The 12,153-nt window shown below is 34.8% G+C and overlaps 7 protein-coding genes and 4 pseudogenes across 11 annotated transcripts, besides 1 other annotated feature; 9 read left to right on the forward strand and 2 right to left on the reverse strand.

Annotated features, from left to right (window-relative positions):
- Positions 1–12,153: part of a mobile genetic element that runs on past both edges of the window.
- TVAGG3_0688080 (protein of unknown function, DUF4106 family) lies at positions 210–2,381 on the forward strand (the record flags this gene model as incomplete). The annotated part of the gene is made up of 1 exon (XM_051242952.1): positions 210–2,381. A coding segment is annotated over one exon (2,172 nt), but the record flags the coding sequence as incomplete, so codon positions are not given.
- Positions 2,697–3,518, forward strand: TVAGG3_0688090 (protein of unknown function, DUF4106 family; the record flags this gene model as incomplete). The annotated part of the gene is made up of 1 exon (XM_051242953.1): positions 2,697–3,518. The coding sequence occupies one exon, from the start codon at positions 2,697–2,699 to the stop codon at positions 3,516–3,518; it is 822 nt and encodes a 273-aa protein (XP_051089540.1).
- Positions 3,551–4,829, forward strand: TVAGG3_0688100 (annotated as a pseudogene). Its single transcript has one exon. A coding segment is annotated over exon 1 (1,279 nt).
- TVAGG3_0688110 (protein of unknown function, DUF4106 family) lies at positions 4,945–5,157 on the forward strand (the record flags this gene model as incomplete). The annotated part of the gene is made up of 1 exon (XM_051242954.1): positions 4,945–5,157. One exon carries the CDS (start codon positions 4,945–4,947, stop codon positions 5,155–5,157), a length of 213 nt encoding a protein of 70 aa, XP_051089541.1.
- On the forward strand, positions 5,534–6,070 carry TVAGG3_0688120 (protein of unknown function, DUF4106 family; the record flags this gene model as incomplete). The annotated part of the gene is made up of 1 exon (XM_051242955.1): positions 5,534–6,070. One exon carries the CDS (start codon positions 5,534–5,536, stop codon positions 6,068–6,070), a length of 537 nt encoding a protein of 178 aa, XP_051089542.1.
- On the forward strand, positions 6,075–6,872 carry TVAGG3_0688130 (uncharacterized protein; the record flags this gene model as incomplete). Its single annotated transcript, XM_051242956.1, has 1 exon — positions 6,075–6,872. The coding sequence occupies one exon, from the start codon at positions 6,075–6,077 to the stop codon at positions 6,870–6,872; it is 798 nt and encodes a 265-aa protein (XP_051089543.1).
- Positions 6,900–7,414, forward strand: TVAGG3_0688140 (uncharacterized protein; the record flags this gene model as incomplete). The annotated part of the gene is made up of 1 exon (XM_051242957.1): positions 6,900–7,414. A coding segment is annotated over one exon (515 nt), but the record flags the coding sequence as incomplete, so codon positions are not given.
- On the forward strand, positions 8,795–9,096 carry TVAGG3_0688150 (annotated as a pseudogene). Its single transcript has one exon. A coding segment is annotated over exon 1 (302 nt).
- TVAGG3_0688160 lies at positions 9,232–9,686 on the reverse strand (annotated as a pseudogene). Its single transcript has one exon. A coding segment is annotated over exon 1 (455 nt).
- On the forward strand, positions 10,148–10,598 carry TVAGG3_0688170 (annotated as a pseudogene). The gene has a single exon. A coding segment is annotated over exon 1 (451 nt).
- TVAGG3_0688180 (KilA, N-terminal/APSES-type HTH, DNA-binding family) lies at positions 11,133–11,912 on the reverse strand (the record flags this gene model as incomplete). The annotated part of the gene is made up of 1 exon (XM_001313264.1): positions 11,133–11,912. The coding sequence occupies one exon, from the start codon at positions 11,910–11,912 to the stop codon at positions 11,133–11,135; it is 780 nt and encodes a 259-aa protein (XP_001313265.1).

The following is a 12,153-nucleotide window of genomic DNA, read 5'->3' on the forward strand; positions in this document are numbered from 1 at the left end:
ACTTCTTCGTAAATGTTTTGTCAAGACTTCATCGTAAATGTTTTGTCAAGATTTCATCGTAAATGTTTTGTCATGATTTCTTCGTCATAGGCACGGAGATAGGACGGTTATTTTACAAAACTGACAACACTTTGACCGAGTAGTTTTTTGAGCTGAACAAAAAGTGTCATATAAACATCTGTCAAAAACCGTTTTTTACTTCACTTAAAATGCCACGTAAGCTACGTAAGAATATACGTAAGAGGAAGAGAGCATTGAAACATCCAATAGTAAAACTAACACCACAACAACAGTTGCAACAACAAATTATGAATGACCCCACTATGTTGCAACAAATGTCAAGCAACCCTATGCTTTTAAACCGAGTTATTGGTGCACAGAGTGGAGGTTTAAGAGCGGCACTTTTAGCGAAAATGGCAGGCTATGGTGGAGCTGCAGACGGAACAGCCTATAACCCTCAAAGTCAAATGAATTTGAGTTCACTCAAAAATCAAATAGCAGATGTCAAAAAGTCAAACATAGACATACAGAGACAAATAGGTGAAAACGAAAAGAAACTAGAATATGACAGACACACAAAGAAACTCAATGAGTTAAACGTAGAGAAAAAGAAGAAAGAAGAACAACTGAAAGAACTAAGTACAGAGGAATATGCGAAAAAAGTGTCAGAAAAAGCAGCAGAAGTAGCAAAAATGGAACAAGATGTTATAAATTTGAAAAACCATACTACTCAATATAAAGTACTGAAAGATGAAGAGATAAAACAAAAAGCCCTGAAGACATATATGGATAGCGATGAGTATAAAAAAGAAGTTGAAGCAAATGTAAAGGCAGAAAAACTTTTACAGTTGCAAAACCAAACCGTACAGTATGAAAACTTAGCACAAGAAAGTAAAAATAACGACGCAGCCATGCAAAAGGCAATGAAAAGCGCAGAATATATAAAAGCTAACAATGACTGGTTAGATGCCCAAGCCAACGCTAAAGCAGCCCAGCTTATAGGGTCAATAAGGACAAAAATACAAGCGGATGAAGACAGTTCAAATGAAGCTTTAATGAATGCTGACTTTAAGAACGCCTTCGAAGCTCTTCATAGTAAGGTGAAACTAGTGAACGACTTCTCATCTGGAAAGAAACTGAAGTCTGAAGGTTTCGACAAAGAGTTAAGAGAAGTAGCACAAAATATGACGAAAATAACAGATGCAGCAACGAGACAGGCAGTTCAAAGTGCCTATGACGCCGTTAGAGCAACTTTTGTGGAAAGTCAAGAAAAAGAGTTACAACAGACCAAAACAGACCTAGTAAATGCTTTCTTAAGAACGAAAAGTCAGGTAGGACATTACGCTGCAGATGGAACATATGTGCCAGCTGGTGGAACATATATACCAGCTGTTGGAATTTATATACCACCAAACCCTCCAAGAGAAGCACCTGCACCAGGACTACCTAAAACATTTACATCGTCACATGGACACAGACACAGGCATGCACCAAAACCAACACAACAACCAGCACCACAACAACAACCAACACAACAACCAACAGTTCAAAACCCAGCACAGCAACCACCTCCACAACCAGCACAGCAACCAACAGTTCAAAACCCTGCACAACAACCAACAGTTCAAAACCCTGCACAACAACCAACAGTTCAAAACCCTGCACAACAACAACCACAAACAGAGCAAGGACATAAAAGAAGTAGAGAACAAGGAAACCAAGAATTCTTAAAAATGCTTAAGGAAGACTATGGTTACCCAGATAGTATTGACTTTAGTGACAGATATAAAGAAGCTATTAAAAAGTTCAAGGAAGGAAATACTGACCCGAACCTATTTAGCTTTATGGCTCAGCACCAAATCAGATATAATCTCAAACCTGGAAAATACAAGCTCGCTAAGGGATATGATTTAATAGCATATCATCCAAATGACATGGATGAATTTACTCCGAGATATTTGATGTCAGAGATAAATGATGATTCAACTATCTTCATGAAACGCGTAAAAAATAGAGAAGGAACGAAAGAACAAAGGCTTATGAATGCGGATGACTTAAATAGGGAACTTGTTAAAAACGGTCTCGGAATATATGAAATGCCAGCAGATGAGGTACAAGAAACTCCACAGGAAGAAGTTCAGATACAACCAGACATGGAAGAAATAGTTCAGCAACAACAGCTAGAAGAGCCTGAAGGAAACGAACAAGTCCCTCCTTTGGAAACTAACTTCACAGAACTAGATGAAGATTTGGAACAGCCGAAAAATCTTGACCCTCAACAAGAGTATGAGGTGAATATGGAATCTTTCCAAGAGTCTAAAAAAAATTCGGCTGACATAGTAGAAGAATATCGAAAAATGTTTGCCGACATACAAAAGACTCCAACATCAGATGAAAATATTCAGCATAGAATGGAAGTACTGAAAGAAAATGTACACAAATACAACAACCCTTTTTACTTACGAGCATTTAACGTTCAATCTTCGGATGAACTCGGTGAAAATAAAAGGTTAAATTTCAAGAAAACATATAGAAATGAAACATTGTTTAAAGTTCATTCAGAACCTAACCAAGATGGAAACAAACCTACTTTTGTTTCTGCAGACGATGGAACTACAATGAGATGGGGTCATAAAGCTAATCCGGATAGGTGGTTCATAAACTTACAACCACAATTCCAAGAAGTTGTAGACGCAATGGAAGTCAATGGTGAACCAGATATAGCTGGTATTTTCAGCGCGGCTTTAATGCCATTGAAAGATATGAAACATGCAGATATTTTGGACCAGTATGAAATGAACATGGCTGATGGAAATATAACACCTGACGTTCTAAAACATTTATCTCAAAGAACTACACAGAACCATAGAGATGGTATATTTGGTGAAGAGTTTAGAAAGAAAGTTAGGGAGATAGAAGGAAGAGAACCTATTGTACATGACCTTGCAAACGAAAGTTTACAAAATGTCATAAAAACTTACTTTGCAGACAATGAACCGAGAAGGGATGAATATTTAAGAAAACTCAAATGGACAGTACCAAATGAAATGTTAGTATTGAAAAACATGTTCCTTGACAAAATAAAACCAACTACAGAAATAAATGACGCAAGACTGAAACATTGGGTAAAAGCTTTCCCATTCACAAAAGATATTATTGGTAACATGGAAAGAAAACCAGAATGGCTACAAAAACATATATTTGGAAACGAGCTTATTCCATATGGACAAGCTCTGTTTGAAGAGCTTGAACCGGAAACTCAGGAAAGAGTCATGCAAACAATACGCGAAGACTCAAATACAAACTATGACAAACTCTTTCTAGGATATAGGTTACCTGAGATGGGCGACCAGAGCCAAAAGGCAAAAAGGACATGGGAAATTTGCAACATACTAGATGAACATAATGCAAAGATGCAACAACTTCAAGCAGAGGGCAATGAAGGAAAAAGAAGAGTTAAAAACTCAGTCAGGAAGAAAGTAAAGCTTGGTCCACGTGGGTTCTATTATGACATATAAATCCAACTATTCTATATTTTTACTCATATGAAATGTACGCCGCTCAGAATATAACGCCAACAGTTTTGGATGCTATGAATGGAAATGTTTCCGAATGGTATAACGAATGCGACAATGCCATTAGAAGGTCAGAAATAGTTCCTGGAACTTACGAATATACAACTGCTGTTTCTTATGGAAACGTAGGTGAGTTTGGAGAAGGTTCTTCAACAACAGTAGATATTGCTTGCGACAGGTTTCATATAATTTCTATTGACAACTCATTCTTATACGTGGAACAAGACATTGAAATAAAACCTTCTGCCAAGTTGTCTGACAAGAAAGGTTGCAATGGAATTTTCTATGTCGGATACCAATATGCTCCAGAAGTTTTCATGGATATAAGATATATTCTAACTCTGACTTAGTTCAAACAGTAACATGGGCAAACTATGAATGGTTCGCTTTGAGAAACTCAGTACAACCACAAGCTAGAGAACAAACAGACCAGTATGCAACTATTGAGAAAATAAGAAGACTTGACCCTAACGTTCCAGGAGTTTATGTTAACCTTTCTGGACAAACTGCAGCAGCAGTAACCAAAGTAAAATTGAAACTTAGAGTTCCTTTGTCATCTTTCCTCATCTTCAGGTTTTTAAGATACTTGCCAAACTGGGCAGGAAAAATTTCTATTGAACTTACTCCAAGCAAAAATAACTTAGTCATTGCACCAACGCAAGACCCATTCACTCTTACAGAAGTAGTGGGAACAAATAAAATGTCATTCGCCGACTTTTGCAAAAACAAAGTTGACTTAGACTTTGGTTTCTCAAACCTCAACACTGAAGTAAACTATTATTTCAATGCTGCTGGAGATGCTTGGGACCCAGTTAAGTTCACATGCGAAAAATTTGAATGCAAGAGAATAGAAAGCAGACTTGCAGTCTATATGTTGGACCCAGATATTTCAAATGCTTTAGCTGCCAAATATATTGCAGTTCCACTTATGTTCCCTATACACCAAATATCTGTCAAAGACTTTGCAGGTGAAGTTGGAAACCAAAGTGCTGACCCAGGTGCAAGAACAGATATTGCTTTAACAACTGCAATGAAACATGCAGATACTATGTTTGTACTGTTCAGACGAACTATAAATGACTATTCTTGTTTCTACAACCCTGGTATTAAATATCATATAAACATAGATGGCAAATATTATCCAAGAGAAGAATATTCTACAGTTGAGGATATGAGGTCATACAACTTGACATTAGATGCTATGAACTTTAACAACAACTTCACAACAACCATTAACCCTGAAATGCAAAGTTCTATTATGCCATATGTGAAAGTATGGACTCATACAGGAAGTCAAAAAACTCAATATACAAATGGAGACCGTTCAAACTTTTGGCTTGGCATTCCATTTGCTGACTCAGAAGACTTTATGGGTGGTATTTCAACTGTTGGTACTGTTCAAATACAATATACTGGTGACAGAGACGGTCCAGATGAATTGAAAGCAAAGAAGTTTACAAAACCAATAGCACTTTTCACGGAAGATGCTCTTTTGAAGATTCGTTCGATGAAACCTGCTGGGGCTCCTCAGATTGGCATAACGACAGCTTCCATCGAGCAGATTTTGGCAGCAGGTCAGTAAGTTGTTCTTGAACTGACTTCTCTCCGTCAAATATTGACAGTACGCCAGTTTTGACATAATATTGTATTATAAACTTTCCTTTAGTAATATCGGTCAGTTTTGAAGTTATATTTTTGTCTGCTTCAAGAACTTTCACCATTTCAGTTATACCAACTTTCTTTGCTTTATGAAAATATTTAGGTTCAGCAAAGACTGCTATTCTATAACATTTACCATTGTTTGTATAAAGAACTATTCTGTCAATGTATTTGTATTGTTTGTGTGTGTAAACTTTGTTTTGCTTCAATTCGAAGAGATACTCAAATACGTCCATCTTTTTATTCTAAGTAAAATGTCATTTCCGAAAAATAGAAGCGTAAGTGTTTCAAAAGGTTTAATGGCGATGGCAGATGTGAAGTTAAATTCACCAACTCAAACAAACAGTCAAAGTGTTGTTGTCAATGTCAAAGACAGAGATGTTGAAGTGGGGAAACCATACGAAGACGAAGATGGTATAACAATAGTTCCTGTAAAAGAACAACCAACATACCCTGAAGTTAGCAGAGACTTAAGTTCTGTTGCAGATATTCGAAACGACTACCAACAACTTAAAGATAAACTTAAAACTCAGGAGAAGATTTGTCAAGCTTTAAGTATAATGTTAAACTTGGTCGAACACAACCCTGTAAAAGTGAACTCATATGTCATTGCACCTCATGAAGTTTTGAAAGAACTATTGAAACTTTTGACAGAGGCAGACGATATAAACATCAAAGAAATAGAACCCGACATTGCTTGCTGTGGTGTTTCATATAATGTCATTGACAAGATATACGTTATGAAAGGAGGTGAAACGTTGAACTTAAAATATAGTTTCCCAGACGTCATAAAAATATTTGACGACCACAACATTTCATTAAAGTTTATTTGCTAAGTAAATGGCAGAAGACATAATGGTTTATACTATTACGACTAAAAACCCTGAGTCATATAATTCTATAACAACAAACTTACAAAGTCCTCAAGGACGATATTGTAAACTAACCTTAAACACAATGACGACTAAAGCCTGTTTTGCTCTTTTGACACCAGAAGACTTTATTGTTGTGAATGGTAAAAAATACTCCTTTGAAGATACTTACTCAGATATACCACCAACAGGTTTTGTTGACTTATTTAATACTTTAAGGACGGATGTAACATGTGCTGCAACTAGAGCAGGTTTCATTATGTTTGGATGTCCGACTGAGTTTAGTATAAACGATATGAGCTATAATACAAAACTTATATCTGGTTTTTACTACCAACAGTTTCCTATAACAGGAAAAGGTGTCATACAAGGAATGTCTATTCCATTGACTTTAAGCACACCTATTTTATATATTGTTTCAAACTTAGGTTCAAAGTGTTATTCGAATGTCGACAGAAACTATTATGACCAAAAGATACTTATGCGTATAAACAATACTTTCTCTGCTGGTTTGCCTATTGTTCATTCGAATGCAGAATTTTCAACCTTAGTGAACTCAAACACTTTGGCAAGTATAACGTTGACATTAGTTGACGCAAACTTTGTTCCTGTAAAACTTTTATGTCCTATGTATTTGTCAATGACGGCAGAAAGTTTCGAATTGGAAGATGCAACTGGTGAAAGTATTGTATTACAAGAACAACTTCAACAACAAATAGCTCAAGAACAACAAATGCAACAAATGCAACAACAAAGTCAAGAATAAAAAAAATATTTTTTTATTTTTATAAAAATGTACAGAATAGATGTTTCAGATTTTTATGACTTCCAAGCATTCAGAAATATGTGTCCATTTAGAGACTATAACAAAGCAGTCGAGAATTTGAAACGTTTAGTCATTTATGTTGACTCTGCCCCAGAATGTTATGTTATGAAAGAATGGGATGTTGTCTTTAACAAACCAAGAGCAACAATAGTTTCAGAACAAGAATGTAGACAGAAACTTAAGAAAATAAAAGTCGTACAAGTTGGCATGAAGATGTTAGATGCTTGGGATATCTTATTGTCAAAGTTAGAAGATTTTTCAGTTCGAGGTATAAAGTTCTATACACCTTCTCCAAACTTCTATTCTATCTTCACTGGATATAAATACGAACAAGTAGAATGGAAAGAAAATATTATAGAAGCTTGGTTAGACCATGTCAAAGAAATTATATGCAATGGAAACGAAAGAGTCTATGAGTATATCTTATGTTGGTTTGCAAACATCTTACAACATCCAAGTGCTAAAAATGAAACTGCTCTCATTATAATTGGAAAACAAGGAACTGGTAAGAATACTTTCTTTACAGATATTTTGTGCAAACTGTTAGAAGGTTATTCGAATCCGAATATGACAAACTTAGAAAACATCTGCGGTAAATTTAACTCTTCAATTGAGAATATGAAACTTATAGTTTGCAATGAACTTCAAAGTATAGATACAACAAAAGTTTTGAACTCAGATGCTTTGAAGAGTCTTATAACAGACAAAGTTGGAGTTGTTGAAAGAAAATATAAAGACCAAAGAGTTTGTGAAAATGTTGCAAACTTCATTATGGTTTCAAACAATGCTGTTCCGATGAAGTTAGAAAGTTCTGACAGAAGATATGTAGTTGTCAGAACGTCAGATTCTCATATGCAAGATACAGAATATTTTGACGACTTAGCAGAAACTTTGACATCTGACTTTTACAACCACTTGTTCTCATATTTTTATGACATTAGATATTTCAAAGTTCAATCCAAGACAAATTCCACATACCGAAGAAAGACAAACATTGTTAGAAGCAAACAAGAGTGTATATGAACTGTTTATAGATGAGACTAACTTTGAGTGTTTAGATGAAAGGTCATTGTACGATTCGTATAAACAATATTGTCAAGAATATGTTTATATGACAGCGTCTAAACGAACATTCTTGGCAAATGTCAAAAGTCTTTTAATGTTCAGAACGGCGTATATACAAAGAAAAATTTTTCTGAGTAAATTTTAAAAACAGTATTTTTTATTTATTTGAAATGTACGCTGAGTTTGTTGGAAAAGACTGTTGGAAAACTTGTTTGTTTTAGATGAGAAATATGAAATTCACTGTTGTGAGTCATTTGAAGTCAGAAACAAAGAGACAAAAAGAGTTTTAAGCGGAGGGAGCAAAATAACGGATATGCTAGGATGAGTATGAGTGGAAAAAACTATTTTAAACATGTTTGTCATTGCAAACTCATTTTATACCGAACCCTAACAATTTACCTTTTGTAGACCATATAAACCATATAAGAAACGACAATAGACTTGAAAACTTGCGTTGGTCACTCGTTCTGAAAACAATAAGAACAAAAGCAAATTTATAGATATAGTATTCGAATTTGTCGACGAACTAGAAATGAAGCAATTGAAATTACAGACTATGGCGAGCATACGTTTGAGTTTTACTACTATAGCGAAGAACAAGACTCTTTCTACTTTTATACCGGCGTAAACTATAGAAAATTACAAGTATATTTTACTAAGGATGGCTGTGCTCATGTAAACGCTAGAGATACAGATGGAAAATGCGTTAGACTATTTCTTAACAAATTCAAGAAGCTATATGGCATACCATTTTAAAACGTTTTTTATAAAAAAAAATTTTTTTATCCGATAGAAAGATGGCAAAATTCATCTCAGTAAATTAAGTACATGACAGAAGTCAAAGATAAGTTAGCTCCATTCGCATATTTGAATGTTTACTTCTACAATTTTGAAAAGTCTTCATTCAGCAAAAGTTTGGAACATCGAACCAGTTAAGTTTGCTATTGTGACTAAAAATGGTGCGAAATTTGAAGACTTAGACATAGAAGGTTTGTTAACAGTCAAAGAAAATTTTGACAGAAGGTTCTCAAACCTTAAAGAAGGCAAAGCATACAAAACTTGTTATACCTTATGAACCAAAGAAAGCAGACGACTATGAATATTATGAGTCTAAGATAGTTGAAGTTCAAGGTAAATTGGGTAAAAAGATTTTAGAGTCTAAGCCAGTGTTTGCTCCTAAAGAGAAGAAACATTGACATTGACCCAGAAATGTTCTAAAAATAAAATTTTATTTTTACATGTCAAATTTCTTTTTCTCTGGAACTGGTTCAGGTTCTTTCTTCTCTTCTTCTACTTTCTTTTCTTTCTTCTCTCTCTTCTTCTTCTTCTCTGGTGGAGTTATGTCAAATTTGGCGCAACCATATTTATGTAAAAGGTCTTTGTCCTTTAATAGCTCTTCTATTCTGTTTTCTATTTCATCTTCAAGAACAGCGCATGTGTCTTCTTTGCATTCTAAGAACTTTTGTTGGACTTCATCTCTCCAAGAGGCGTCATCTCTGTCAACAAGTCTGTCATTGACAAACTTAAAGACTTCTCTGCTTAATGTTTTATGGTTCTTGTCATATTCCAGAAACAGAACTTTAGAACAAATTCACCTTTCTTGTTTACACTATGTAAGATTTTATGGTCGACAGAAGTTTTAGAGTCGAAAAGTTTGTCTCGAATATAGATAGCGAAATCGCTAGACATTTTCTAAAAGATAAAAATTTTAATTTTTCTAAAATATGTTAGAAAAAAAGTTTGCTGACATTGACAAGAAATTTGAGAATGTTTTAAACAAGAACAAGAGGAAGTTAGAAAATGCTCAGATAAAACCTATACATGACAAGTTCTTATTTGCTCAGAATGGTATAACAGGTCTAATTGCACCACCTGGGTCGGGTAAGACTTTCACTTATCTTAAAATGGCTGCACAACAACAAGAACTATATGAGAAGAACCCATTCTATGAGTTAGTTGTTATTTGTAGTACTTCTGGTCAATTTGACCAAACCGTCAATTCGTTCAAAGATATTATAAAGAAGTCTAAGTTAGTATGTATAAAGGATACTGAGTTGTTAGATTGGATAAAGAAGTACCAAAGAAGAGTTTTGAAGTATAATGCTATAAATGAGTATATAAATTCTAAGTTTAAAGACCCAAATGAGGAAATGCAGAGAATATTAGAGAAGAAACACTTCAGAAACAAAACAGAAAGAGATAGAATACATTTCGAAGAAATTGCAATCTTACGATTGGAAGACTTACCCTCATAGGTGTCTTCTTATCTTAGACGACTTTGCTTCTCATCCTTTGTTAAAGAACAGAGAACAAGACATGTGTCGAATTCTTAAGAAGCTCAGACACTTTAACATCTCAGTTGTCATTTGTGTACAGACAGCAAAGAGTTTAAGTAAGGATGTAAAGAGAATACTTACTGATATCATACTTTTCCCCGGATTGTCCGAAGACGATTTCATGGAACTTATGAAAGAGTCCATGGCAGGTAAGTTTGACAGACATGAACTATGGGAGAAGTACAAAGTCATACAAGACCCTCATACTTCTTTCAGAATTCATATCTACGCAAACAAAGTTCAAATTGTAAAAAGTCAAGCGTAAAAATGTAAGTGTTTGAGTCTTAGTAAGTAAGTCTGTTGTGGTTCTGCAGCTTTCGGTTCTTCTGGCTTTGGAAGACATTCAGGAAGAGGAACGTCAGTCATCCGTTTGTGTCCTGTTGGAAGGAAAAACTTTTCCTGTCGGAAGGAAGAACTTTTCCTGTCGGAAGGAAAAACTTTTTCTGTCGGAAGGAAAAACTTTTTCTGTCGGAAGGAAAAACTTTTTCTGAAGTTCGACCAAAAAGTTCTCAATTTTCGAAAATTTGAATGGTTTACGGACGGACAACTGGAAAATTTTTTCCTGTCGGAAGGAAAAATTTTTTCTTTTGTCCGGAAAATTTTTTCCAGTTGTCGGGAAAATTTTTTCCAGTTGTCGGGAAAAACTTTTCCTGTCGGAAGGAAAAACTTTTTCTGTCGGATGGAAGGACTTTTTCTGTCGGATGGAAGGACTCGGAATGCCAGAAGGATTTGACGAGGCAATTTACTTTATAGAGCTACCTGAGCCATCTGAAGTCAAGCGTAAAAATAAATGGTTCATCTACCCTACTTGTTTGAAGTTGTCAAAATACTCTGTTATTTTTTCCTTTAACAATGGCAAATCTTCTTTGAAGGTAAGAATTGTACAACCTTTAATATCATAGTGTGTTTGAGGTAAAGTATCTTGAACTATTTGTTTCACATCTTCATTCGGTGTCATTGAAATCGGTAAGTTTTCGCGATAGAACCAATTTCTGTCAGATTTGTAAATCTTAGCAAGGTCGTAAAAGCTTTTGTTGTTTCTTCTGACTAAATGCAACATAACCATATCTTTATCTTCTTCATTTTCCATCTCTTCAGTATAAATCATATACTTATAGTTCTTTTCCTTTCCTTTTGGTACCGAACGTGGTATTCTTTTCTGAATGCTTTTGTCTTCTTTCATCATATCTTCTCTCTGCTTTGTACAAAGTTCGTCAAGTAGCATAAGTATGTAGATTGCATAACGAGGTGAAGCCCACATTGCTATTGAACTAACTAGGAACTTATGAACATATATACCTTTTAGATGTGATGGTAAGTTTTGTCTGTCTTGGTACATCTTTTTAAGTTCTACATGTTCAAACTCACTGAGGAGTTCATGAGTGCTATTTAATTCAAACCAATCTTGTGGTTTCATAGTATCTGGAGCAAAACATGCTGTCAAAATACTTTGCATTTGGTACATATCGTCTTTGACCGAACGAATGAGACGGAGTTGTTTGTTAAACTGTATGTACTCATATTCTTCATTTATAGCTTCATGGACTATAACTGTTGTTGTGTTCTCTGTTGTTGACATATCTGTCTTTACATACAAAATAAAAAAATAAATAAAAATAAAACTAACTTTATTTTTTCTATCTTAAGGAAACTCATGAAATTTGGTCATTTTTCAGCAAAAATATATTTTATGTTAGCATGTTAGATCTAACACGTTTTCTAACACGTTTTCTAACATGGTCTAAAACACACAAAACTCATGAAATTTCAAGACTTCATCGAACTTAAATGTTTTGTCAAGACTTCTTCGTAATGAGCGT

Source organism: Trichomonas vaginalis, chromosome III (genome assembly GCF_026262505.1).
Source record: "Trichomonas vaginalis G3 chromosome III, whole genome shotgun sequence".
Classification (NCBI taxonomy): Eukaryota; Parabasalia; order Trichomonadida; family Trichomonadidae; genus Trichomonas; species Trichomonas vaginalis.